Here is a 27,495-nt window from a genome sequence, read left to right as displayed (position 1 = left end):
GTTCTGTACTGCAGAAAGCATTGAAAAAATGATAAGATTTTATTAAAATAAGTGCTGCAGTTTAAGCACAGAGGACTTTCCTAGGCTTTTTGAGCAATAAAATAGGAAAAGCTGCAAACTAACCAGGAATTAAGTTAAATGTCTTTTAAACTAACAGAAGCAAGCTATGCAGTTTTTATCCTAGAACTGACATTATATGAACATCCAGGTTATCTGTTATCTCACTTCAGAACAGACCTGATGAGGATGCTATGGCTCTGTGTGTACAACACACTTAAATCCTAAGCCAGCAATGTTTCATTTACCCCAAACAGGCCTAATATGGTCTAGGGCAAAACTGTACCCCCTTCCCTATCTCACTTTCAATATCTGTGATTATGATGAGGAGCCCTGCAAAAATACTCCATCTTTGTGGCTGCTTCAGCTTTCACCCTCTTGCAGATCTGGGGGTGGGGAGAACTGAAAAAGGGACAGAGAAGGGTGGGAGTAAGGTGATGACCCTGGTTTCAACCACCACAAATTCTCCCCCTTGGAAGGGAAAAGAAGGCAGGAAGTGGGGAAGGAAAAGACAGCCTCTCCAGCTGCTTCATAACAGCCAGGAGGACTAAAACAGCAGCCCTGCATGTCAGCCCTGGCTAATCTCTGCCATGTGCTGCCTGCTTCTGAAGTCTGAGTCTGCTCTGGAAGAACAGATAGCCAGATTGTCTGTATCCTATGACTGCAACCTGCGATTGTGTCTATTGGGGAGTGGAGTTCTTTTGCATTTTGATGTGCTTCCAAAGGCCTGTTATGGTACCAATAGGCCCTGAGACCCACCCCACAAGTTCCAACTCTGGAGACAAGCCCATCATCCCCGCCTTTGCTTCTGCAGAAGATACAATGTAAAGTCTTTCAACCCGGCAGGGGGCAATGCACATGCGTATTTCTCTCTCCCCAGTCCTCTGGTCATGTTACACTGACAGTTCCTCCAGGGCATTTACAACCTCAGTCTGTAGAGGAAAATTTTGGGCCCCCTGCTCTGACAGCTGAGGGTGGGGGACTTGTTCCTTGGTAAGGAGGTTGTGTTTCTTTAAGAAGCAGGCTTCTTCGTAGGCAGGACGGATGGGCGGCTGGGTTGGAGGCACGTAGGTATATTCCTTCTCAGGATCCAGCTGACCCAATGGGAGAAAGAGAAAGGCTTACATTAGCTTATCTAGAGACCTGCCCCCAGTTGGAACACCAGGTCCCCAACTCTTCTTCTTTTTCAACTTTCTCTTTGCCTACTGTCAGGTTTCCTTGCCAACAGTTCTAAGACACCAGGGCTCTTGTCCTAGGAGTTCCCAGTGGACTCCAACACTTTGCACCAAGTGCAGCCACTTGCTGGAGGAAAGGGTTGCCAATGCTACTACTTCTGACCAAAGAATGGGACTGCATGTACTTATTCAGACAATAGAGCAAGCCTTCTGCTTAGTTGCTGGCTTCACATTTTTCCCAGTTAAGAGTCCAGCCAGTCTGGTACATATTAAAACACTTTTGGATGACCCGTCTCTCTTTATTTCCAGATCACCAAGCTTACCTGTAGCGGGTAGGTCCGATCAGAATCATAAGCACTCAGATCTCCACAAGCCAGGAAAGGAACAATGACCCGATTGGGACCCTCCAGCTGATTAAAATCCACATCTGTAGTGGAGAGATTTCATAAGGGCAAGAGGAAGACAATTCCTGCTGTCTTGCACACTTGCCTGCCACAGGACCTCCCTCTAATTGCTGTCCCCGCCTAAATACTCCCAGATTTGTTTTACTTGTGCTTCTCTTCCACAATTCAAGAAGTTTCTTGCAATCCAAAAATATTCCTAGGAGGCTTCATTTTTAGGGCACAGGTATTTTCCTATCTAGTTATAATGGTGTTTCAGTAACAAAGTCCAGTCTCTGGTGCTTCTTAAAGCAAGAACAGTGTGGTGCTATGAAATAGAAAACAATTTCACAAATTCAGAACCAAAGAGGTGGAAATAGATGAACAAATGTAGGGTTTAAACTAAGGGTAACAAATGAGGTGACTGAACTGGTAAGGGAAAAAAGGGCAGAAAGCAGAAATTGTATAAAGCTAAGAGTGAAAAGTCCCATTCAAGAAACTTCTCGTTCCAAGATGTTCCAACCTCACCAGAAGTGTTATGATTTTCCTTAAACATTTCAATCTGGAAATGGGCCATTCAGCCTGCTTTTGATAAGGCCAGAACAGGCTCCTCCTGCATCAGAAAACTTTTGGGGAGATCAGTGTGGGATGTTTTGGGATATTTCAGCTTCAAAATGTTTTCTACACCTCTAAAAGATTTGCATGTATAAGCACCCAGGGCACTAATAAAAAAAAATCCTATACATGTCTGCAGAAGCTAAATAGCTTTAAGTTCAGTGGAGCTTACACCCAGATTAGCAAGTCTAGCCACATTTTACCTAGGCCTATCAAATTTAATGTAAATTACTTTTAACATCATCAATGCTAGTGAGTGTGGGGTTTAATCCCTGTTTATATACAGTAGTTTGCCCTGCCAGTGTTGGTGACCCAATTTTCTCCTTGGGAGTTCCTTGATTAGGGTATTGTTCTCTGCTTGATTGTTTGTCTGGTATTAATCCCTGCTTATCTGGATGTAGGCTGCTGGAGAGGATGCGTTCTAGTCTTTTTGTTTCCTTCTTAGCTTTTTTATTGTCTCTTGATTGCTGATTTGTCATCTCAGAAACAACCAACAGACTATTACAACCACACTGCATCACCGTAGCACACAAATCAACTAAAGCCCTCCAAAACATCTTAAGTAAACCAGAAGACCCAGTAGCCCAAGAAGAAAAAACAGGAGTCATCTACAACATACAGTGTAAGGACTATAACAGCCATTATGTAGGACAGACAGGAGCATCCATGAACACCAACTAGCAGTCAGAAGAAATGATGAAAACTCCTTAATCTCACAACACATGGACAGACTCAACGATAGTTTCAACTGGGAGACTGTGAGCATCCTAGGCCAAGCTAAATCCAAAAATGCTATAGAATTCCTGGAAACTTGACATTCAGACAAATCAGCCATCAATAGACGCAAAGAGATAAACCACATTTACACACCATTCAAAAGAGACAATCAAAAAGCTAAGAAGGAAACAAAAAGATCAGAACACATCCTCTCCAGCAGCCTACACCCAGATAAGCAGGGATTAACACCAGACAAACAAGCAGAAAACAATATCCTAATCAAGGAACTACCAAGGAGAAAACCACACCCCCATCAACACTGGCAAGGCAAGCTACTGTATATAAACAGGGAGCAAACCCACACTCACTAGCACTGATGATGTTACCTAGACGAGTAATGAAATGTCTGCAAGCAAACAACCAAGCTCAGAGAGCACTAAGGACTCTACGCTTTCTTGCATTGTTAGAGAAATTGTACCTGAGGTTCAACTCCCATTCTTAGCCATTAGCTTTATTAGATATACCAGTGGCACAACTGTATCTTAGATTTAATTTTTGGCATATGTACCAAAACATTGGCCATCACCAATATAGCAGAGAATTCCCAGTACCCACAGAAATCTATTTTCTTTGGACAGAACATATCTATCTGTATTTAAGCTGGTTGAAAATTGTATTATGAATATACTTATTTTGTATACATTTAATCTTTGACTTAATTGCCAGCAGCTCTGGTTTGGACATTTAATTGTCACTGACCCTTGAAGTTGGCTGGGAAGATGAAATCAGGCCTAACTGAAAGGTACCAGATGGGGGAAAGTGAGTCTACCTCCATGTCTAATGAGGACAACACTCAATACATCTATGAAAGTAGACTCCATGAACATTGATAACAAAGTCAATTCAAGTGCCCATGAAACATTTTGTTAGGTTTTCTTTACTACCCAAAATGCCTGTGATTATATAATGTGGATATATCTTTAAACAGACATCACTGAAGATTCAGAACTGGAACACTGATCTTTATGACTCCATTCAGATCATATATGCAGCATCTGAGGTATGTGCTGTGGTCTGCCATACACTCTGCTCTTCTAGATGCCTAGTAAACTACTTTTTGTGGCTATTCATGTTCTGATATTTGTTCAAAGAAACAGTAAGCAAATCTTCCTTCTCCTCCTCTTCCTCCTCCTCAACTCTTTACCATTTTTCCTAAAAGTTGAGGTCAGTTTAGATTAAATTGCGTTACAATCCAGGCTCACAATTAAGGTCTGGGAAGCAACAATTGCCCAGGTTGATCTCCAGGCTGGGAGAGCTTATTTAGTTGGAAACAGCAAAATGGAGCCATTATAATTCGCCTTCTGGTTCCTCCAGGCTTATTACAGACAGCCCAGGAAGTTCTTTCCATCACCAAAGATTCTTTCCTCCCACTCCTTGGCCCACTTGGCTTCTCAAGATGTTTCAACTGATCTCAACAGCAGGCACCAAACAAGTTCTGTCTGCAGCTGCTGCTCAGATCCCTGAGGAAAAAAATGGTGGCCTAAGCATGAAGTCCAAGCCCCTGCTTAATTTCCACACACCCAAGGTCATCTAGGCCAACCTCTTGCCAACGTAGGAAACCAATTATTACAGCATGTCAGATAGATGGCCATCTGACTTCTGCTTAGAAGCCTTTAGAGAACAAGAATCTGCCATTTTCAGGGCAATAGTGTTGATCTCTCCCAGAATCCCATCATTGACAATGTTCCTACAAGTAACTTGAACCATTCACCCCTTTTTTTTGAGCATCCTTCTCCAACATTTCACAGCGTATCATCATCAATACCCTCTTCCCTTCAAGGTTTCTTACCATAACAATGATCCAACAGGGGATTGGACATGTTTGGCACATAGCCTTCAGGGGGACTGTAGTTTTGGCAAACAACAAAGGCTTCTGAAAATGAAAAGGAAGTTAAAGCTTTGGACACCTCTGCCTCAGTCCTCTGCAATTCCCTCAATTAAGTCACAAAAGAGGGCAAACGCCCTACCTCTACCCGCTGAAAATAAGGCTTCATTCACTCTGCATTGAAGCAGTACATGTACATTCAAAGACCCAACTCTCATTGGATAGTACAGTGGCCAAGAAAGAGTACAAAGCAAATTGGGCTCTGTTGGAAATTGTTCCTGTCGAATTTTTCAGAATGAATAGGCTGACTGGAGGTACAGCAGAACAGAGAATCTGGCTGCTGTTGCAATGCATATGAGGCTCACTAATAGTAGCCCATCCATAGGCAACCCCCTTCATTTCTATGGGTTATCCTCTTAATTCAGATCCTTTGGCACTTGGGAATTAGCCAAGGAGTGAGACTACAGTGAGACTATTTACAGTAGACCTGGGAGACTACAGATGTGATGGTAACACTAAATGGTGACTCTATACTTATATGTAAAAGTTAATTTAAAACATTATACATCTGAGAAATATACTGGAGCTATCACAAGTAAAGTTTTGTGGGGTTTTGTTGCACTGAACCAGACAAAACTTGCACCAAAGTCACTAAACTAAATCCAGAAAAAGCTATTCAGAAAAGAAGGAATACATATACCAATTAGGCCTCAAAAGAATAATTATATATTTCGCATTCAGAATTGAATGCCAATATAATTTTTTTGCATCTAAGTTCTCAGTATGTATGCTTTATTCAACACCCACAAAATACTTTGCTTTTTTTATTTTATAAGAACAAAGAGGCATCAAAAATATGGCCATCTTATGGGTACTATGAATATGTGATTACGAGAAAATTCACAAATTATTCACAGCACCAAGTTGACATCCTCCAGGCAATGGAAGCTTTCTAGAATTGCTCAGTCTTTCAACTATTTGCCTGGAAATAGGTGGATTTTTGTTTATTTTTAGATGAAAACAAGGATTTTAGTGATTCTATTAAAGCTTTCCAACTCGGTCAGATTTGATGCATGATTCCCCATGAACAGAAAATGGCCAATAACATTTTTGTTGAAAATGAACATGGAAGATTATTATTTTAAAGACTGTATGATTAATTGGGCAAAAATTTTTTGGATATAATATAATGTAGGATCAATGGGAGAACAAGTGGAATAAAGAACTGAAGTTTACACTTAATTATAATTTAAAAGAATTTTTATATGATGATGTATCGTTGATATTTAACACCTGATAAATTGTCTAAGATGTACTGTATAAGGGAATGTCAAATGTATGTTGGAAATGTAATCAATGTGAAGGTACTTTTTATCATCTTTGGTGGACTTGTAAGAACTCTAAGAAATATTGGGATTTGATATGTACTTCAATTCAGAGAATTTTAAAAATGGATATACAATTGAAACCAGAGGTCTTCCTTTTAGGTATGGTTGATACAGATAGAAAGAAAACATGGGACTTTGTTCCTTTATATGATAACACCAGTGAGACTCTTACATGTGCAGAAATGGAAGGACCCACAAATACATACAATTGAAGAATGGATGGTGAAGTTGATGGAGTTGGCAGAGATGGTGAAACTGACTATTTTAATTAAAGAAAAGACTTCGACTAACTTTGTTTCTACTTGAAACTGCTTTTGGACTTTTTGCTTGAAACTGAAAGAAATGAAACTTTAATTTTGGGATTTAATGATTAATACTGTTTATGATTATAGAAACACTCTGTATTAGTTTAAATTGTAGAGTAAGAGGTGAATGTATTATATATTTGTACCTGTACCGAAGAAAGTCAGAAGTGACCTTTTTCTTTCTTTCTTTTTCTTTTATTTTTTTCCTTTCTGCACTTTAAATTTTGTTCTTTCTCTGATCTTTTTTTCCTTCTATTCTTTTTTTCTGTTTCCTTATATCTTTTGTTGAAATGTAATAAAGCTCTTAATTAAAGAAAAAAACCAAAAATGCCCAATAACAGGCATGCAAGAAACTGCCTACTCACCAATGCTAGAGTTGCGGCTACTTCGGGGTTTGGCACATGTCACATCAGGGAAGAATATCCTCAACTGGGAATAGAGGAGAGTGACATCCTTTCCTCGGAATATCTGAGGTGGGGGAACAAAATGCTAAATCATGCCTGGATTAGCTGCATTGTTACACTCTCACTGAAGCTGCAGAAACTGAATGAGAAGCAAGGAGTTCTCAATGAATCCAGAAGCATCACAGGCACAGGGAGAAATCCAGGACACCCCAGAAGAAACTCAACTTCTCACCTGGGTGCAGTAACTTAGTTACTACTAGCAGTAATCCCAATCTGGAGACCTATGAGTCCAAGATCACCAACCCATTACTGACAATGGAGGCTACAAAACACAGTACTGACACTTTCAGAGATCTTCATCCAACAACTGTGGGGCAGAACTTAGAAGTGATACAGATGCAGCCCTCTGGATACTGCTGACCAACAGCTCCCAGCAGCCCCAGCCAGCATGGTCAACTGAGTTTGCGCACGATCTGAAGTCCTAACAAAGTTACTTTACTGGCCAAGGTTTTGAAGCACCTGCTGTTTCCCAGACCATTGCTGAAATAGGTGAAATCCACCTTGATTAGATTGACATCTTATCAGATTCATGACCCGCATTTGCCCACTGAATCCCACCACATTTGCTCCAGCACTGAATATAGGTAGTCCTCGACTTATGACCACAATTGGGACCAGAATTTCTGTTGCGAAGTCACGCGGTCGAAAAGTGAGACATCATGTGACTGCATCATTTAGTGACAGCAATCCCAGTACTCCCCACTGCTGTCAATAAGCAAATTCCACCAGTCATTAGCCAAGGACCCAGCCCAATCCAAGTCATTCCAGATTTGTCCTTCCCAGCCCCGAGCCTCAGTAAAGTAAGGTACTGCCTCCAACCCGCCCCCCACTCACCTATCTCCTCCCCTTTCTGCCCTTTTGGCTGCCTTGCATTCTGCCTTGCAGGGCAGCAATCAGCTCCAGAACCACGCGGCTCTGGAGCTGCTTGACACACCCTGGGAAGCTGCAGCTGCCCCTGCCCAGTCCCAGTTGCCCTCATCGCCCTGCACTCCAAGGCCCCTGCCACCCTGCACTCTGCCATCCCGGCTGACCTTCACCATCTTCTTGCTCCTGCTGCTGACGAGGTGTGCCCACCCTGGTTCTTTGTGAGGCAGCTGCTGCCCATGTGAGGCCATCTTCCCCAGGTCTTGCAAGGAAATTGCTGTGTGCGACTTGGGGAAGAAGGCTTCACTTGGTCAGCAGCGGGAGCAAGATGGTGAAGGTAAGCTGGGGCAACAGAGCGCAGGGCAGCAGGGGGCCAAAAGGGCATAGACACGGGAGGAGATATGGGGTGGGGGGAGTTGAAGCACTCCTGCTGTCATAAGTGCAGGTGGGCTGCCAAATGCCCAAATTTTGATTACATGACCTCAGGGGCATTGCAATGGCTATAACTACAGGGACCAGTCATAAGTCCCTTTGTTCAGCATTGCCATAACTTCAAACAGTCGCTGAACGAATGGTCGTAAGTCGAGGACTATCTGCAAATTAATAGCTTAAGGCGAGAACTGGTGTTGGAAAACTTCTGTAAGGTGATCACGTTGGTGTGCTGCTGGGTACAAGCAGCCTTGAATAGGTGATACTTAGAAGTGCTTTGCTGTACCCATTGATTCTTCACTGATCATCTGCACAACTCACCTTAGCTACAAAAGTCCCCCCCTTCTTTAGGACATGCGTAGTGATGTTCAAGGCCTGGAAAAAAGAGGAAAAAAGAACATCAGTGGGGTGGCTAATTAAGATGAAGTATTTTTAAGAACTAAGATCTGCTGGTGTTACTGTGGCAAGACAAATGAAATATAGAACCAACACTACCCCGCAGTGCTTCGGAAAGGAAGAGGAAGGATTTAGGAAAAAAGGTCTTATTATCCTCTATTTTTTCCCTCCTATTAACAAGAAATTACTTGTCAAGGAAATGGAAAGGGATTGCCTAGAGTACCCATTCTCCTTCACAATAAGCACTGCTTACCATCCCTATGGAGACCAAATTCTGCAGATGGGGGCTTCCCTGGCTATCTCCATCTCCATCCATCTATCTATAAAAACATCCTTTCACAAAGAAAATAGCATATCTCTGAGAAGACCAAGCTAGAACTATCTTCCTAGCCTCAAGCTTTCTATGCAAGGCATTTTAAGTTTTTGTATACGATTGGTTGAGTCTTCAACTTCAGTGTAAAATGGCATACTGTATTGGAGATGCTGGTTTACCACTTTGCTGAAACCTTTTTTTTAATTGGTGGGAAATAAGGCGTATTTCTCCCTCAATCCCAGAAGCCCAGGTAGGCACTGGGATGGTGGTAATAGTTTAATCAGTAATGTGGGGCCAGTTCACTATTGGGCATAGCCTGCTTGCCTGCTCTCATTCTTCCCTCAACATTGGAGCTGGATCTCTATGATTCACACAGTGAGTAAAAACCATGATTAAGTCACACAGATAGTGATATCATTACATAAATGAGATGGATTATGTAATTTACACCAGTCACATCATGATGAAAAGGACATACAGTATATACTATATAAAATTTGCACAACGCTATCATGACATTTGTGGCACTGCTTGCGAGCCCTCTCTCTCTCCCTAGTAGGTGCACACAATCTCTGAGGTAAGACTCCCTAATCTACTGTCTTCACTCAGTCTGGGCAACTTGCCACAGAGAGGAGCCACCAGATAACCCCCCCATAGCATCTCATGAGGTTTACTTTGGTCATCAGACATGGGAATAAAAGTACAGTAGAAGACACCTACAGCAAGCAACAGCTGGGCCTGAATGTACTCATCTATATCATGGAGTCCGGTCACTGCAAGAACAAAGGAAACATTCATTAAGGCTAACAAATACAGTTTTCCCGCCAAGAAAACTAATGTCAGCCTGCCAAAGTTACCAATCCCTGATCAGATTGGGTTCAGGCCTACCATCAGGGGCTCCATCACACACAACCAAGTCAGCTGGCTGCCCCTCAAAATGGCGAATGATTTCCTGAGCTGTTGAAACCTGGAAAGAGAAGAGGAGGGCAAGAGGAACAATGGGGAGGTTTTTTTTAAAAAAATAGCGCTCATATTCTGCCCTGGACTAGGATGGGAGAACATGGAGGTTACTTCCTCTATGGTTTCATTAGACAACACATACCTTGGTGATGTCCCCTTGGATCTGAATGACTCCTGGCAATGGAGCCATGGCTTGCAAATCTACAGCCACTATTTTGATATCTGCATTTTTAGGATCTTCTCCTCTGGAGGGAAAGAAAGAGGAGAAAGTAGGAGGATGTTGCTTTCTCCAGAGGCCATAACCCACCACCACACTGGAGGCAAGTTGTTTGCTTACTTGAGCTTTCGGCTCAGAACCTGACTCCAACTCCCAGGTGCTGCGCAGAGATCCACAGCCCGGGAGACACCTGGAAAGGGTAAAAGAAGAAGAAATAATTGCATTATTGCAATATAACCGACAGGAGGAGAACCATAAAACAGAGCTTCTGGTGTTTACTCTTAAAAGTGACACAAAGTAAGCTTTGTCAAAAGGGTCCATTCCATAGATCTTACCTCTGCCTCCCAAATATCATTAATTTTTCTGTGAACAAGCAGCATTCTGCACAGGTTCAGTGGTAATATTTCTTTCCTAGCTAGCTTGCTTATTTCAAGGCAATCATCACAGCTAATATATGAGATTGGAGGCACAAGCTCCTAAACCTTGAAACAGAAGGACTGATTGATCAGCTATATATATTCTGTCCTCTGTACCAATCTTCACTCCATGAAATTAGGATCAACATGGGGGAAAGACATTCATCCTTTAATGGAAGGTATCAAAGCAAAACACTAACGATTATAGTGTTAGGTAAAAGTGTGGAAATCCAGGTTCAAATCCCCACCTGACCATTCCTGGATGACTTTGGGTCAGTTACTATCTCTCAGTCCAGCCTACCTCCAGGACTATTGTGAAGATAATATGGAAGAGATAATGTACATCCCTTACGTTCTTGGAAGGAAGGTAAGAGCTAAAAGTAAATAAAACTCTTTCACAGGTTCCTGGGATACACCATGGCTCTAAAAATGTGTCTGTGGCCTCAGTGCTCCTGCAGATCTTCCGGTGCAGCCCCTTCAAAACTCCGGTCGTGGATAGCAATTATAGTACGATACATCTGGACAATATGCTGCTTTAACAAAGCAATAAATATATGTCGGTGACCAACTCATGGTGTAATTTGCAAGCATATTTTCTCACCTACCTTGAAACAAGTGATATTCCTCATCCAGCTGCAGAAGTTTGAATGCACTACGAGCTCGCCACCCTTCTTCCTTGGCCAAACGGTAGTAAATGTCACGTTTGTCTTTGGAGGAGCGTCCCATCTTCACTTGTGAACGTGATGCCCGCGCTTACTCTTAAATTACCTTCGGACTGCGAATACTGGCAAGGAGGGGGAGCAAAGAAGGATCGCGGGGCGCACCCGGATGCTTCGCGCCGCGCGCTTATAAAAGGACACCGGTCCGAACGTTCTGAATCTATTTCCTATATGCGCAGTTTAGACAACAGGCGTCACGGAAATCATTCCATCCCGCGCTATGCCGCAAAGCTCCATGAGAGTCGTAATCGTTACAGCTTCATTGCCCGGTAACGGGTTACTGTATCGCGCTGCATTCTGGGAGTTGTAATTTATTACCCTCTCGGTTTCGAGCGCTCAATGAGAAGGAGACGTTCCAAAGGACTTCGTCTCCCAAGATGCTATAGAACCACGTGGACGGAAGCGGGGACGGGACTAAAGTTAGTGAATGGAAGATGGCGGAGGGGACCGAGAAGCCAGCGGGTGTGCCAGCAGTTCCGGTGTCGTTCAGTTTTTCTCGATTAAGCGGACGGAAGCGGCTTCTCCATGTAACTGGGCAGGATGGCAGCGAAGCGAAACAGGAACCTGATTTCCTCTCCGCTATTGAAGGGAGAGAATTGCGAAGGTGAGGCGAGAGCATCGGGGGGCTGTTCGATTCGGATTAGACAGACAGATCTGTGGTGTGGAGGCGGCTTCGTGTCCTGGCTTGGCGATCTCTGTGTCTTAACTCTTTTGCAAGCTGGTGGGGTTGAATGTCCCCTCGTACGGAAATCCCTGCACATAGTTAGCTGCCATCTCAAGAAGATGGATTCTTCCCGGAGTGGCACTCTGTTGTGGAGGACTGTTTCAGTTTTATGTTAGAAAAGAGTATTCAATCGTGTGAGCTCCTGTTGGGAGAAGGTAGGCCAGATATGATGTCACTATTGTAGTGAGCATCACTTAGCTGCTGCCTAAGAGATCCTATAGGTTTAATTGCATCCCGTTGTATAGCCTGGACTTCTTCCTGCCAGATTGAGCTGCCCAAACATCTGTTATTATCTGTTGCTCAGATAAACCTCCAATCTATTTTTTAAAATTTTTATTTATCAAATTTGTCACTGCCCATCTCATTGAAATGACTCTGGGCGGTTTACAGCAAAGATAAAATTCATTAAAACACAATATAAAACAGTCCTAATAATAAATAAATAGCTTCCAAGAAAGATAGGGAATTGGCAGATAATCCAAGTCAGGACACTAACCACCCCCCAAGGATGGTTAGGGCCCATATTGTCTCATGCACACTGGCAGAGCCAGGTCTTTAATCCTTTCCAGAAGGCCGGGAGGTAGGGGCCTGCCGCACCTCTGAGGGGAGAATATTCCAAAAGGGTGGGGCAACAGCAGAGAAGGCTCTCCATCTGGGCCCTGCCAGCCAGCCAACATTCTCTCACTGACGGGGTCTGCAACATGCCCTCTCTGCCTGACGGGGTGGGACAAGTTGATGTAATGGGGATGAGACGGTCCCTCAGGTAACCTGGGCCCATGCCATGTAGGGCTTTAAAGGTGATAACCAACACCTTGAATTGAACCCAGAAGCAAACTGGCACCCAATGCAGCTCCCGCAGCAAAGGTGTTACACGTGCCATCCTAGGGGCACCTAATATCTGCACGGCTGCATTTTGAACCAGCTGTAGCTTCTGGATACTCTTCAAGGATAGCCCCTTGTAGAGCACATTGCAATAGTCTAGCCGAGAGATGACCAGGGCGTGAGTGACTGACCGGAGAGCCTCCTGATCGAAGAAGGGGGATAATTGGCACACCACATGAAGGTGGGCAAAGGCCTTCCTGCCCATGACTGCCAGCTGTTCCTCAAGCAGGAGTCATGAGTCCAAGAGGACCCCCAGATTATGCACCGGGTCTGTCTGGGGCAGTGCCACCCCATCCAAAATCAAAGATGGTAAATTCTTGGGTACAGAAGGGCCTCCAATCCACAGCCACTCCATCTTACCAGGGTTCAGCTGAAGCCTGTTGTTCCCCATCCAGACCCGCACAGCCTCCAGGCACTGCGAAAGGGTGGTCACAGCATCACTCAAGTCACCTGGGATGAAGATGTATAACTGGGTATCATCGGCATATTGATGATACCTCATCCATGGTGGCAGATGATCTCACACAGTGGTTTCATGTAGATGTTAAAAAGGAGTGGAGAGAGTACCGAACCTTGTGGCACCCCACAATGAAGGGGGCGTGGACTGGATCTCTCATTCCCAATCAACACCAATTGGGATCTACCCTGGAGGAAGGAAAAGAACCAGCACAAAACTGCACCACCCACTCCCAACTCCCTAAGTTGACCCAAAAGGATACCATGGTTGATGGTATTGAAAGCCACTGAGAGGTCAAGAAGAGCAAGGATGGATACACTACCTCCATCCCGCTCCCACTAGAGATCATCAATGAGTGCGACCAATGCCGTTTCCGTCCCGAATCCAGGCCTGAAACCTGACTGGAAGGGCTCCAGATAATCCAATTCCTCCAGGATCCTCTGGAGCTGCAACGCTACCACCTTCTCAACCACCTTCCCTAAAAAGGGGAAGTGGGAGACTGGACGAAAATTGTCCAGTATGTTGGGATCCAGTGATGGCTTTTTGAGGAGGGGGTGCACCAATGCTTCTTTAAAGGCAGCTGGAAACACTCCCTCCCTCAAGGATGAATTCACCATCACCTGGACCCACCCACATGTCACCTCCCAAGCAGCCTTAACCAGCCAGGAGAGACATGAGTCTAGTTGGCAAGTGGTGGCATTGACCATTCGGAGGACCCTGTCCACTTCCTTGGGTTCAACAGGATCAAACTGTTCTCAGATAACGGAAAGTCTGTACCCTGGGCATCTCTGTAGACCATGTTGCACGCTTGGTATCCAACTGGGACCAGATGCGAGTGATTTTATCCTCCAGATCCCAGAAAACTCCTTTGCACGGCCCTGTAAATGAGCCACCAGGCCCCTTTCCCAAAAGGGATCCGGTGATCTTAAACAGGGCCGGCTGGGTGGCATTCTGCGGATGCAATAAGAGTGGAGAAATGTTGGTGTTTTGCTGCTCTTACTGCCACAGGGTAGGCCTTAATTGTGGCTCTAACATGTGTTCAGTTCTCATTTTCCTCCAGCGGCACTCTAGATGCCTTTTATTTATTTATTTATTTATTTATTTATTTATTTATTTATTTATTTAATATGCCACCCATCTCCCCCAGAGGGTGACTCTTAATCCTTTTCAAGACCCTCAACTCCTCCGTGAACCACAGGGAATGTCAGGCTTGATGGGTTAGGAGAGGTCACTCGGACGTGATCTTGTCCAAGGCCTCGGCCCCTTTCCTATTCCAGGCAGCAGCCAAGGCCTCCGCTGGACTGTGCAGCAGACCCTCAGATATAACCCCCAGCTCCCTTTGGAACCCAGTTGGGTCCATCAGTCACTGTGGGCGGACCAGTTGAATAGGTCCTGCCTCCCTGTGGAGGGGGGTAGTGTAGGAGAACCTCAAGGCCTCCAGAGCATGATCTGACCATGACAAGGGGGACATATGTAATTCCTCCTTCAGATCACATTGCCACTGCTCTGACAAGAAAACCAAGTCCGGCGTGAGGCCACTGCCCCGAGTTGGGTCACAAATAATCTGGGATAGGCCCATAGCCGTCTTTAATAATGTGCAGGACAGGGAAAGGATCATAACACGGATAAAAGTTATCTTTTGTCTTCTGTGGGAAAAGAACTTTACTGTAAATGCAGTGGTATTAGCTCCTTGTCATTTCAGCAAATCCAATAGAAGTGGTACTTGTTTCTTTTTTGCCTACCAAAAAGTTTTTCCAGCCAGTGAATTTCACACGCTAATCAATGTCTGCTTATTTTGGCCATCTTGCATTCTTTTTCCTGCCAAACAGGTTAGGGTTATCAATTGATGCTTGACAGTCACCTCTGCAAGTTTATGTACCCCATGCTGTATTCACAACAAGGATATTGCACCAATCAGTTATGTCTGTGGCCAGGCAAAATTTTTTTGGGTATGAGATTTTAAGTGTAGTGGTGGGCAAAAAAGGAACAAGAGCCATAGAAGCTCCTCTCCATCAATTCTTTTAGTAATTCATTCTTGCACATTAAGTAATCACTACTTTCTTCCCAAGTCTGATGCCTAGGCTTCCTTGCAGTGTGAAGCAATGAAAAAGGGTGCAGATTTGTAAAGTTTTTACTGTATGCCCAAAATGACAATATGTATATTTTAAGTGTTATGGAATATTGACACTCTGTTTGATGTAGTTTCTTTAAAATCTGATTTTTTTTTCCTGCCAGCATAAAGAAGGGCTGTAGTTCTATGAGAGGATAGTGCTTGACTAGTTTTGCCCTTGTGAAACTTCTCCACCAATGTTGTGAACAGAAAAGCCCCAGCCACAATTCTTATTGATCTTCTTTCTTTCTCTGCAGTGTTCGACCAGCCCCTCAGCCAAAAGAGCTTGTCATTCCCTTGATCCAGAAGAACCAATGGAAGAAGCCAGAGGTCTCTGCAACTCATCAGGAGCAGGATGAGATTAATGGTGTTGATGCACAAGCAGTCAAAGAGCTCATTGAAGGTGAACATTTGCTAATTGTTCCATTCATGGTAGAACTGCAACTTTGTCCTCCTGTAAAAGCCAGAACATGAGATGCTCTGTTTTCAATTTATAATCTCAGGAACCTGGTATGGCAACTTCTAATTGGCTAATTCTGAAGTTATGGAGAAATCAATAGAAATCAATCGAAAGCCTTCGACAATACAAATCAATAGAATGTTTGTCAGTGATGTTGATGGAAAATAATCCTAACCTCTGTTACAACATGGAGCAGGGATACCATAATGGTCACTAGTATCTTAGAATTTTAACCTGAGCTTCCTCTCCATGCACGTGTTCCACACCCCCATCCACTACAAATATGAATTACCATAATTGGGAGGAAGTGATGATTTACAGTTTTCTTGCTAGGATCAGTATATCCATAGCATGGAGGTTCTGAGACTCTCCACTTGGTGAAGTTAAGATTAATACCACTGGCCATCATCTGATGAAGGTATTTTATTCCAGGCCATCACACGACCTGTTTGTTATTTATTAGCTTATATCCTGCTTTTCAGGAGCTCAAGACAGCACACGTAGCACTCCCTCTTTCTGTTTTTCTCCACAACAAATCTGTGAGGTAGGTTAGGGAGAGAGAGAGAGAGAGAGAGAGAGAGAAAGAGAATGTCTGTCTCAAAGTCACCTACTGAGCTTCCATGAATGGAGCTGATTAGTTTCCCTGCTTTCAGTTCATCACCTTAAGCACTACACCATACTGGTTTTTTGTTGACCTGTGCTCAAAAGTTCTCATAGTGTCTCCTGCTTTATTTTCTTTTTCTCTTACAATTGTTCACTTAAAAAAAAAAATCTCTATTGAGATGTGTTTTCGTTTCCTTTCCTTTCCTTTTCATTCCATTTCATTGTTATTCTAGTTCCTTTTTTGCATCCCAGCCCCTCTGAAAACCCCAAAGCTCAGATCAGCCATCTTTTTCTTTGCAGTAACTCCCATTAATAGTAATATCATTGTACATCCCTCTCTTACTCCACATCTTTTTTTTTCTTTTATGAGCATGCCCAAATTGGGGGTAGGTTTTTATTGTTTTATTGCATTATTATAAAACGTAAGTAGTGCATTATATTATTTGGGTACAGTGGTATTTATACAGTATTGACTAGAGATTATTAACACTCTAATGCTTAGATAACTTAAACATTAAGCTTCGAGAGAGTTGACTGTGCTTAGAGGTATTCCTTGTAAGTATGCAGTTGAACTATAGCACTGTATACCTTAGTTTGTGCTTGCATTTGATGCTAACTTTCCTGAGTACCATTGCTGATTATGCCTTTAAGTTATTACCAATGCTTCAAGACCACAAACAGGAAATCTGTTAGATACTGTAGGGGCTGTGAGATATGCAACTTGCTAAAATAGATACTTCACTGCTACTTTCCTGGAAAATCTCTTGTAATGAACATCCAGGTCACCTTGGATTTGAGTAGCTCTAGTTTCTCCCCACTGGACCTAGGAAACAAATACTGGACTCTGAGTTTTCTGGACTTAGCTCTTCTGCTTTGGTTAACCGGTCTTGCTGTTTAGAATCCAAGAAATCACAGGAGCAATGGGAAAGTGGAAGCAAGGTAGATCCCAACTTTGTAATTCCCCTCTTCATGGTGAACCGTGTGCCTGATGGCTTTGAAGATGGGGACAAAGTGGATGTCAGCCTTCGCCCAGAATCGGTAAGAATAAAAGAATCTCTGGGGGAGATGGGTAGCATATAAATTTAATTAATAAAAATATAATAATAAAATAAAAGCATATTATTCTAAGAATTCCCAGTTCAGATAGTTTAATTCCTATTCTCTCTCTCTCTCTCTCTCCCCCCCTCCCCCTCTCTCCCTCTCCCTCTCCCTCTCCCTCTCCCTCACGTATCATTGGTAGTCAACTGAGGCAGATTATGAAGAGGTACCAGTAGAAGCTTATGGTCTCGCCATGTTGAAGGGCATGGGCTGGAAGGCAGGAGAGGGTATTGGGCGCACATTCAAGCAGTAAGTGTTCTTTACATGTATGCTCATTATTGTTACATTATTAATGTGTAATATTTTTTTAAGGAAATCTAATTGAAATACTTTAAAAACTCAATTAAAACTAATTTAAAAATAGTAAGTGTCCTGAAGTGTTGGAAGCAGTATTATTAGATATAATTGTAGCAATAATATTTGCCACCACTTACATACAAAGAAACTTTTCAAAATGAAAAAGAGGAATCATGAAGGTCAGAGGATTGGAGAAGACCAAATGTGTTCCTGTCTTCAGAAAGGGGTAAAAGAGTACTTGGATAACTACAGACTGGTCAGTCTGGTGTTACATATTAGGCAGCTGGTTTGTGAACATTTAGAAAAGAATGCATTGCTTGGCAGAAGTTGGCATGGATTTATCAGTACAGGTAGTCCTTGCTTAATGATGGTAATTGGGACCAGCAACTCCATCACTAAGTGATGCGGTCATAAAGTGCGACATCACATGACCACTCTGTCTTATGACGGCAGTTCCAGCACTTCCAGTTGCTGTCATTAAGTGAATCCTGCATGGTCATTAAGTGCGATATCATGTGGTCTCTATTTGCAACCTCCTGCTGGCTTCCCCATTGACTTTGCTAATGGGAAGCTGTCAGTGAAGGTCACAAATGGCGATCACATGACCACGGGACATTGCAATGGTTATAAGTACAAGGACTGGTCGTAAGTCCCACTCGTTCAGCACCATCGTAACTTTGAACAGTTGCGAATGAGTGGTCATTAAGCAAGGACTACCTGTAATGAATCATGCCAAACCAGTCTGTTCTCCTTATTTGATAGAGTGAGCAGCCAATTTATTTAACCACAGGAAAATGGTAGCCACAGTGCACCTTGATTTCAGCAAAGAATTCCACAAGAACTCCTATGAGGTTGTAGCAGAAGCAAGAGAAAAAAACAAACATGTCATTGTAGAGGACTTAAAGCATTTGATTGTAAAAAAGTTATTTGACAGAATGGGCAAGCTTTGGGCATGGAAAAAAGTGGTTGGGCCATGTTCCTGGATGCATGCATGGATTCTTTCCTTTCTACCCCACATGAAATTGTATAGCAATACAGGGTTTGTTGCCACCAATTTTAAAGTCTTACAATTAAATTATGTCATATAAGCCTTTGAGCTGTTAACATTGTAGGAGGAGCATGACAACTTTTATAAATCCCATATTTCCTCTATAAGAACTTCCTTCCAAGGTATCATCAGGTCTGCGCTAAGCTTCGAACCAGGTGCTTCCACCTCTGTCCTGGGCTTTTTCTGTTAGACAACATAATTTTGCATTCTTGTAGGTACAAATACTGAGCCCAGCTTCTTCCCTTCCATCCCATTGTTCTGCCTTGGTTGCCTGCATTAGGGACGTGAAGCCACCAGAGAACCGTCTTCGCCCCAAGGGCTTGGGCCTTGGAGCAGACCGCTCAGCAGCCCAGGACTTGCAGCCCTCGAGATCCCGGCGACCCCCAAAGCCAGGCGAGGAACCTTCAAAGAGTAAAGATGAGCCTTTGGGGTTGGTTCCAGGAGGTACCGTCTTCATTGAAAGTGGGCCTCATAAAGAGCTGTATGGAAAGGTGAACTGTCGCTTTTCTTGAGCTATTCCGTTTTTTGACTCTGAACTGAGATGAGTGGAAACACCCACCTGAGAAGGGGAGTGAGCAGAAGTTGCAGATGAACAACTGGCAAGCACCAGCCACCCCCTTTTCCTTCCACTTAAGCCAATGTTTGTGTTTGACTGAATGGGAAAACAGAAAGTGGCTCCTGCCCGCAGACCCATCCTGCACTGCTGAAGAGGGCTGGCAGAGCCAGATTTCCAATATTTTATTGCTTCCTTGAAGTCTTTTTCTTTGTCATCTAGTAGCGCATAAATGAAATCCTTTGCTCTTCTCTTGGAACAGGAGCTCAGCATTTCTCTGCAACCTCTCGACCTTTGCCTTAGGTAGACAGGCTCAGCCTGTTTGTGTCCTGTTGATGAATTTTGCTGTGACAATACTGGAGAAATGTTTTTATTTATCAAATTTGGGTGCCACCAATTTCATTACGACTCATTTCCTTGTGAAATCGCTGTGTAAATGTAGGGTCTTTGCTTTGCAAACTACTGAGAACTTTAATTAAAAAAAAATGAGGAAGCCCTGATAAAACAGGGCTTGAATCAGTTTCAACGCAGACATAGCCTTTATTTTCCCTGGATACGATCTGTCTTTTATCAGCCATCCATATCTCATAGCACTTCTTATTCATGTATTATTACATTTACTTTTCTGGTAAGGGTTCACAGTAGTTAACGTGGGGAGTTTTACTCTTATTTTATCCTCCCAATGGTGACCCTGTGAGATAGACTGAATTGAGAAAGAAATTAACACCTCAGATTTTCCCAGTGAATACCAGGGTCAACTGGGGACTTGAAATTAAGGCTTCCTAGTCTCAGTCCAGCACCAGAAGGATTATACCACACTCACTTAATTACTGGGCCTGGCCTTGTGTCTTCCGTAGATTGAAGGTGTTGATGGAGATAATGCTCGCATCATGGTGAAACTGGCAATCGGCAGCAAAGTGGTCACTGTGAGTCAGCATGGAGTTCGGCCTGTTACCCAGAAAGAATACGATAAGCTGGCTAAAGACTTAAGTAAGTTAAAGTAGACTTCCCCAGTGCTCCCACATGGGCACTAGATCTGTTCTGCTTTGGGGAATGTTAAGGGGTAATAAAACAAAGTCATCTTGATTTCAGAACTTGGGGTGAAAATCTGCAGTAAATGTCTGCTCCCCTCATGAGTTGGAGAATCCTTTTAACTATTTGCTTCTCCCCAGTACAGGTCGCCTCAGCAAGGCCCACAAAGAAAAGGAGGAGGAACAGAGGAATGGGACCAAGGACAGCTCTGATAACAGGGCCTCCAAAGGCAAAAATGAGAGCTGGGACAAAAAAAGGAAGCACCCAGCAGGTGTGGACAGGTAATGTGTCCTGCTGTGGCAAATGCTGGTGACATTTTAAAGTCTATAGCTATGCGTTTGCTGCCAGAATACAAGTTCTAATGGTAGTAAAGGGAAAAATGAGAAAAGACTTCATTTGGCTTCGTATACAATTACAGTGGTACCTCGGGATACGAACTTAATTCGTTCCGTGACTCTGGGCGTATCCCGAGTTGGTCGTAACCCAAAGGAAATTTCCCCATAGGGTTCAATGTAAATCCGGTTAATCCGTTCCGCCCTCTGAATTTGGTCGCACCCCGAGGCAAATTTCCCCATAGGGTTCAATGTAAATCCGGTTAATCCGTTCCGCCCTCCGCCCGAATTTGGTCGCAACCCGAGGCAATTTCCCATAAGGTTCAATGTAATTACCGTTAATCCGTTCTGGCGTCCACGGACCACACGGAAAGCGGCCGGGCGCGGCGTGGTGCGGCGCGAAAATGGCCGGGTGCAGCGCGGCGCGGCGTGAAAACGGCCCGGCGCGGCGCGAAAACGGCCCGGCGCGGCGCGAAAACAGCCCGGCGCGGCGCGAAAACGGCTGCGGACCACGCGGCAGGGCCGGAAAAACAGCCGCGGACCTCGTGGCACGGGCGGAAAAATGGCCGCGGACCACATGGCACGGGCAGAAAATGGCCGCGGACCACGTGGCACGGGCGGAAAATGGCTCGTACCCCGAGGCGGAGTTCGCAAACCGAGGTAAAATTTTGGGGCCAGAGCTGGTCGTAACCCGAAAAATTCGCAAGCAGAGGCGTTCGTATCCCGAGGTATCACTGTATTTAAAATATAGTATATATTAATGCAAGAGTACCTATTCTTTGGGGATCAGAATGCTGATTCCAAAAGATATATTTGCCATTTCTTAAGCAAATCCCATTTGATTTCTTCTCATCCCACTACTTGTTTCTGTTTTAGATTCAGTGTAAGCTGGTGTAGCTTAGAGGAGAGATCTTGCAAGTGAGTGAGCAAACTGGGAGAATTATCAGGAAATCAGTTCAGTTGAGGAGCCTTAACCTAGTTTCCCTCTAAGTCTAGAGTTTGTGCTTGATTAACTTGAGAGCATAAAAAGGGAACAGTAAAAAAAATTAAAGCCTTTCAACCGGTGGTGCCCTAAGAAGCAAATGTGAAAGTAAATGGACAAAAATCTGCAATTGTGAGTTATAGTGCTTAGGACATATTAGTCTTCCTGCCCGGAAACAACATGGCATATATTTGCTTCAGATGAAACCTCATAGCAGTCCTTGAAGAAAAAGCCATAGGGTTGGAGAAGCAAACAGTCCCACTTCAGCTAATGAGAAGGGACCAGGATCTATCAATTCAAAGAAAGGAAGTGCTACTGCAATAACTGACATTGGAAGCAATGGTCCCTAAGGAAGACAGTTAAATGGAGAAGTCCAGTGGATGAGAGTAACAGCTGCAAGTAGGAGACACGGAAGATACTTTGCATCACATCATTGGAGCTCAGAAACCATTTTCAGGCTCTGCAGATGAAACAGCCTCTGAGTGTTCATGGAAAAGGAGGGAGGGAGGAAGACATTGTAGAATGAGAGACAGTTCTGGGCATCATACTTTAAAAAGGATTCAGAAAAATGAGAAGAATTTCAGAAAAAGATAACAATGATTGGGGAGTAGAAACTGAGCTGTATAAACTGATTTTGAAGGATCTGGGTCTCTTTAGACTTGGGAAATAAGGTAGCCCTCTTCAAATCCCTGGAAGGACATTATAAAACCTATTTTTTCTCCCTCTAGAGAGTAGGACATGAAATAATGGATTTAAGTTACAAGGAGGCAGTTTCTGGTTGAACATTAGAAGAAACGTCATGACAATGGAGACAGTTTGACAGTAGAATCATTGACCTAAAGGGGTGCTGGGCTTCCCTTCACTGGATATAGGCAAGCAGAGGATAGGCAACTATCTGATTGTGTACATTCAGGTTGCTTTAATCTGAATTCTTTGCACTGAGTAGGAGTTAGGTGATTGCCTAAATGACTTTCCAACTAATAATTTTTAAATAATTTCTCTTGTACCCACAGAGACAACCATACTGGGAAGCAGAGTAAGTGTGCTGATGGTTCTTCTTCCAGAGCTTCTCACTGGTTGCGCCAAGATCTGCGAGTCCGTTTTATAGATAAGCTCTACAAAGGGGGCAAATATTATAATACTAAGGTAATTGCAGAAGTCTGCTTCTCAGCATCTATTAATACAGTATTACTATCTGAAAATAACCTAGACCGTACAGGCTATACATCTAATTTTATAGCAATGCAATTATTTTTTACAGTGTAAGTGAAGACAAGGATAAATTGCTGTGCCAGTAAGCCAGCTGTCTCAACTGGCCTATTCCAGATATGCTGGCTTCCTAGAATTTCCATCCAGCATGGCTGTTTCCTAGGAATTGTGGGTGTTGTAATCCCATTGCATCTGGAGAGCACCAGATTGGTGAAGGCAGATCTAGACCGGTGGGGGAAGATAAGGAAGGACCACATATAGCAACTCTTAAACTCTGTCGTTCAAAAACTTTCTGAAACTGTACCATAAATGCCTTTAAAAAAATAATCTGCTTTTCTTAGCTGTGAAGGAGAAGTGAAGTTATTATGTAGACAATTGATGGAGCCATGAAGTCAAGTCTGTTCAGTCTAATTCTCATAAGGCAGCAGCAAAAATGGCGGGTTACTTTGCATCTTTGCCAGAACAGCAGCATTCAGTTTGCATTCAGTTTGCCTCATGGCATCATCATATCCTGAATAACAATCTGTGCAGAATGTACTGGCAATGGTCTCAAAAGTGCTTTGTCCTGCAGTGGTAAAGATCCCTCTCAAGGTCGTACTTTTGCAGTATTTTGCTTGGGAAGTTTGAAAGCAATAGAAATGGGGGAATTCACCAAAGCCTTTTCCCTCAGAGAAGAGGGAGCCATCTCTGAAGAGCTGCATTTTTTTTCTTGGAGCCTAATTGTAATGTGGTAATGGGGAAGAGGCACCAAATTTGAATACTAGCCAGAATAAGAAGGTAGAATATTTTTCAGATGAATAACTAATGACTCTCCCTATTAGAAGCTGAAGGCCTGTTTTTTCAGGGAGAAGCCTATGTCCTTTCAGGCTGTGAGTATTTGCAACTGAGCACCAATTCCAGGCCAAGACTGTGTATAAATACTCATCAGACCCTGCTCTTTGGACACAGTAGGTATGACATCCTGTGTTGGTTTTTGTCCCCAGATGGTAATTGAAGATGTCCTCAAGCCAGACACATGCGTTTGCCAAATAGAAGAGGGACAGATTCTGGATGGTGAGTGTGTTAGAGCTGCTGCTTAACTCTGGTGTTTCACGAAGCTCAAGACTTGTCCTTTGATAGTTAGGGAACAACATTTTTGGGCTGCTGGTTAGGAAGGGAAGCATCCAACTTCAGTGCAGGATCTAGTGCTTCTTAGGAGGTCATGCATGATGTGGGAACTCAGGTTTCTGAAGGAAGATTTGCACCCAGGTCAACCTGCCCAAATGCTAAGTTTGTCTACTCTTCTGTGGACTTCCTTATTTTCAGAGGTGGAGGGATGCGAAGGCATTTGTCTCTTACTTTTGCTGCTCTGCCCATGATCTCAGGATACTTAAGGGTTCTTCTGCTTTTAACAGTTTGTTTTAATACTTTTATGGATAAATGTTACTCTTTGAGTATGTGTTTGTAATCCTAAAGCCATTTTGAAATCTTACAATAAAGAATGCTGTGTGTATTGACATATGCAGATACAGGTATTAATAATTAAATAGTACCGCTTTTTTAAAGAGACCTTCAATGCATAATATTTTTACTTTTTTAGCAAAATATTTTTTATTTAGTAGGGCAGCGAACTGATTGATCATCTGCATTTTGCCTAATTAAGCAACAAGTTAATTAATGAAATATACTGTTATTACCAGAACTTCAGTATATCTGCTTTTTTGAGATATTGATAGGAATGTGAGCATTTGCAATGTTTCTATTTCTATAATGCTTGCTATTCTTTGGTAACAGAATTACTTTAATACCTAGTTTTTCAGTTCCAGCTGTGGTAATGAATATAAGCAATTATTTTACAGTTTCCCCTGTTTAAATGTTTCTGTTATGGAACTAAAATTCTCCCCCACCCAAATTTCAGTTGATAGTCAAATTAGGTACTACAGTTATAATTGTATTGGTTCTATTCTTAGACAGCTGATTTTGAATAATCCTGAATGCTTTTTAAAAAACATGGTAGGTAAAGATAGAACATGTATAAATTATTTTTTTAGCACAAAATACTTTACATCACTCCTCTGGAAGCCTGGTTCTGGATTGGAGCATCTATCAAGAATTGGCCCAAAGCTTCCAATCTATCTACTAGCTGGATAATTGGGAAGAAAATGAAGTGAGATGCAAAGTGCTGCATAAGGACCCCTCCATAGGAGGATAAGAGGATCCCCATATGATGGCAGATTTCCAGTTTCACTGGAAATTAGAGAAACTATGTTTGAGAAATTCTCTTTTACATGGTTTTTCAGGTAGATGTCAAAAGAGTGATATTTCAGGTAATGGTGTAGATGATTGCAGGTTCTTGCTTTGACCTCTTTTACAGGAATCCATGAATCTATGCTGGAGACTGTGATTCCTCGGAATGATTCAGACTGGGTTATGGTGGTGCTAGGGGAGCATGTTGGAAAGGTAAGTCACTAATCCAATAAGATGGAACCTGGTTCATTTCTCTAAGACTGTTGAATTTCATGCTACAGAGGCATGGGATTATTTGTTTGTTTGTTTGTTTGTTTATTTATATTCATTATTAAACTTGTATGCCACCTGACTCCCAGTGGTTAGTTGCAGATATGAGAACAAATCGTTATTTCAGATGCAGGTGATCCAAGGTGCAGTTAGTCTCGCTCTCGCTGTGGTCAAGATGTTGAATTACGTCTTACATCATCCTATAATATTTATCATGCAGATTTAGGCAGCTAGTAGTTGGAAAATAGTGAAGCTCAACAGTGCAATGGCTACAGGCACATATTGCTCACAATACCATAAAAAACCCCATTTACTTCCACTATATGGTATTTTTTTTAAAAAAATTACAAATTAAAATGCCCAGAACTTCATGTGAGAATACAGATTTTATAAGGTTTTGGACATTTTTATTTTCTTTTGGCAAATTTTGAAATTGAGTAGTGGTGCCCACTACTTGTAATGGTTGTTGATTGCTGGAATACCGCAATATCTGGAGCTCCACAGCTTGCTTACTCTTGGTATTCTCAGATGCATTATTTTCTTCAGGGAAAGAAATGCAGTCTCATTAATACTCTTTCTCTCTTAAATTAGATGGGCCGCATTCTGCGTCGAGACAAGGAACAGAGTCGTGCAGTGGTGCAACTGCAGCAGGATGAAGAAAAGCTTCTGACCCTGGATTATGATGCTATCTGTCACTACGTTGGTAGCTTGGAGGATGATTGAGGTCCGCAGCTCCTCAGGAGAGAACATCTGCAGAACAGAGGAAATCTCTTCTGAGGCTCAAGATAAAAGAGTCCAGCCCATAATGTGACATCTTAGTGGAGTGGTGTTGGAAGTATTAAGCATGACACAGGACACTGCTGGCGACCTCCATATGCACAGCAATCCATGATTCAAATTCAGAATTATTCGGCTGTTTTTTTTTCTAATGAAAGTTAGATGTGCAGTTACTTTCTGCTAGGGACATGTACAGATCTCTGAACCAATGATGGTGCTCCAGAACTGCCAAAGGCAAGAGCTGTCTAGTAAAGGCACTATGTGGCATAATCAACCAGTTGCTGGTCAACTCTGGATCTAGAGGAGTAAAAATTAAGCCACCCCTAGTACAAAAAGAGTCTGTATCTTTCTGATTTAGAACTAATAGTCCATGGGCTTCCATTATAAATTATTCTTTGAGGTGTGGAGTTTTAATCTCTGGGTTCTGTGCTAGAGAATAGCTATTGCAATTTGTGTCACCTGTTAAAAATTTGGGATGAAGTCTGGTAAAATGTATGTAAAAAATAACTTTCTCATAAACTAAAATTCTGTAAGCATTCAAGGATGGAACCTAGAACCAATGTATTTTTCCTGATTTTTTTCAGGATGGTCTTTTTTTTTTTTAAATGAACTTATGTTCACTTCTGTGTGCTCGGGACAAAATCTTGAAGCAGTTAGTGGGCAGAAAAGAGAATTGCCACACTATACAGAAGTTTGTGCAAAAGTTCTTTTGTCGGAAGAAACAGACAAAATCACAAGACATTCTTGAAAGAAGGCCATAACACTCATCTTAAATCGTCCCGGGGTGTGTGTTTTCATGATAGACCTAAACGTAAATAAGCATCAGAAGTGAACACAGATGAGTCATCTTTTGGGGGTGTCTGATTATGCTAACAATGAGTAAGATCTTGTGTAAATTTCCCTCTCAAAGTGGCATGTAAAGTTACTGTCTATTTTTCCTGCTGCCTCTGTAAAAATGAATACAGCCCCAATTACTGTGTGTAACTTAACTTTCTTGGATTTCACTGATAGTAAGTAAAGCCCATATTTTTCCTATTCTTTGTATGTTTGTTACTACCACTACGATCAGTAAGCTGCTGTGTCTAGGATGATCTTTAATTTCCAAAGCATATGGTTTTAATTCAATTTACTTGAC

The 27,495-nt window shown here is 42.7% G+C and overlaps 2 protein-coding genes across 2 annotated transcripts; one reads left to right on the top strand and one right to left on the bottom strand.

The window, feature by feature from the left end:
- Positions 1–20: 20 nt before the first annotated feature.
- Positions 21–11,551, bottom strand: FTSJ1 (FtsJ RNA 2'-O-methyltransferase 1). The gene is made up of 10 exons (XM_007428709.4): positions 11,187–11,551; positions 10,286–10,355; positions 10,091–10,193; positions 9,877–9,955; positions 9,709–9,761; positions 8,601–8,654; positions 6,888–6,990; positions 4,794–4,877; positions 1,556–1,659; positions 21–1,151 (listed from the first exon to the last, which is right to left on the bottom strand). The coding sequence occupies exons 1-10, from the start codon at positions 11,305–11,307 to the stop codon at positions 951–953; spliced, it is 972 nt and encodes a 323-aa protein (XP_007428771.1). The 5' UTR covers positions 11,308–11,551; the 3' UTR covers positions 21–950.
- A 163-nt stretch (positions 11,552–11,714) lies between these two features.
- On the top strand, positions 11,715–27,389 carry GPKOW (G-patch domain and KOW motifs). Its single transcript, XM_007428708.4, has 11 exons — positions 11,715–11,904; positions 15,731–15,876; positions 17,435–17,574; positions 17,777–17,883; positions 19,260–19,470; positions 20,390–20,522; positions 20,710–20,845; positions 22,892–23,024; positions 24,071–24,140; positions 25,441–25,526; positions 26,175–27,389. Exons 1-11 carry the CDS (start codon positions 11,735–11,737, stop codon positions 26,304–26,306), a joined length of 1,464 nt encoding a protein of 487 aa, XP_007428770.1. The 5' UTR covers positions 11,715–11,734; the 3' UTR covers positions 26,307–27,389.
- The last annotated feature ends 106 nt before the right edge of the window (positions 27,390–27,495 follow it).

The sequence above is a fragment of the Python bivittatus genome, unplaced genomic scaffold, assembly GCF_059951505.1.
Source record: "Python bivittatus isolate LINGU-HERP-01145 unplaced genomic scaffold, Pbiv_v1 ctg000220_np1212, whole genome shotgun sequence".
Taxonomy (NCBI): Eukaryota; Metazoa; Chordata; class Lepidosauria; order Squamata; family Pythonidae; genus Python; species Python bivittatus.
The sequence above is the reverse complement of the archived record's forward strand: the minus strand, read 5'-3'. Positions and strand labels throughout refer to the sequence as shown.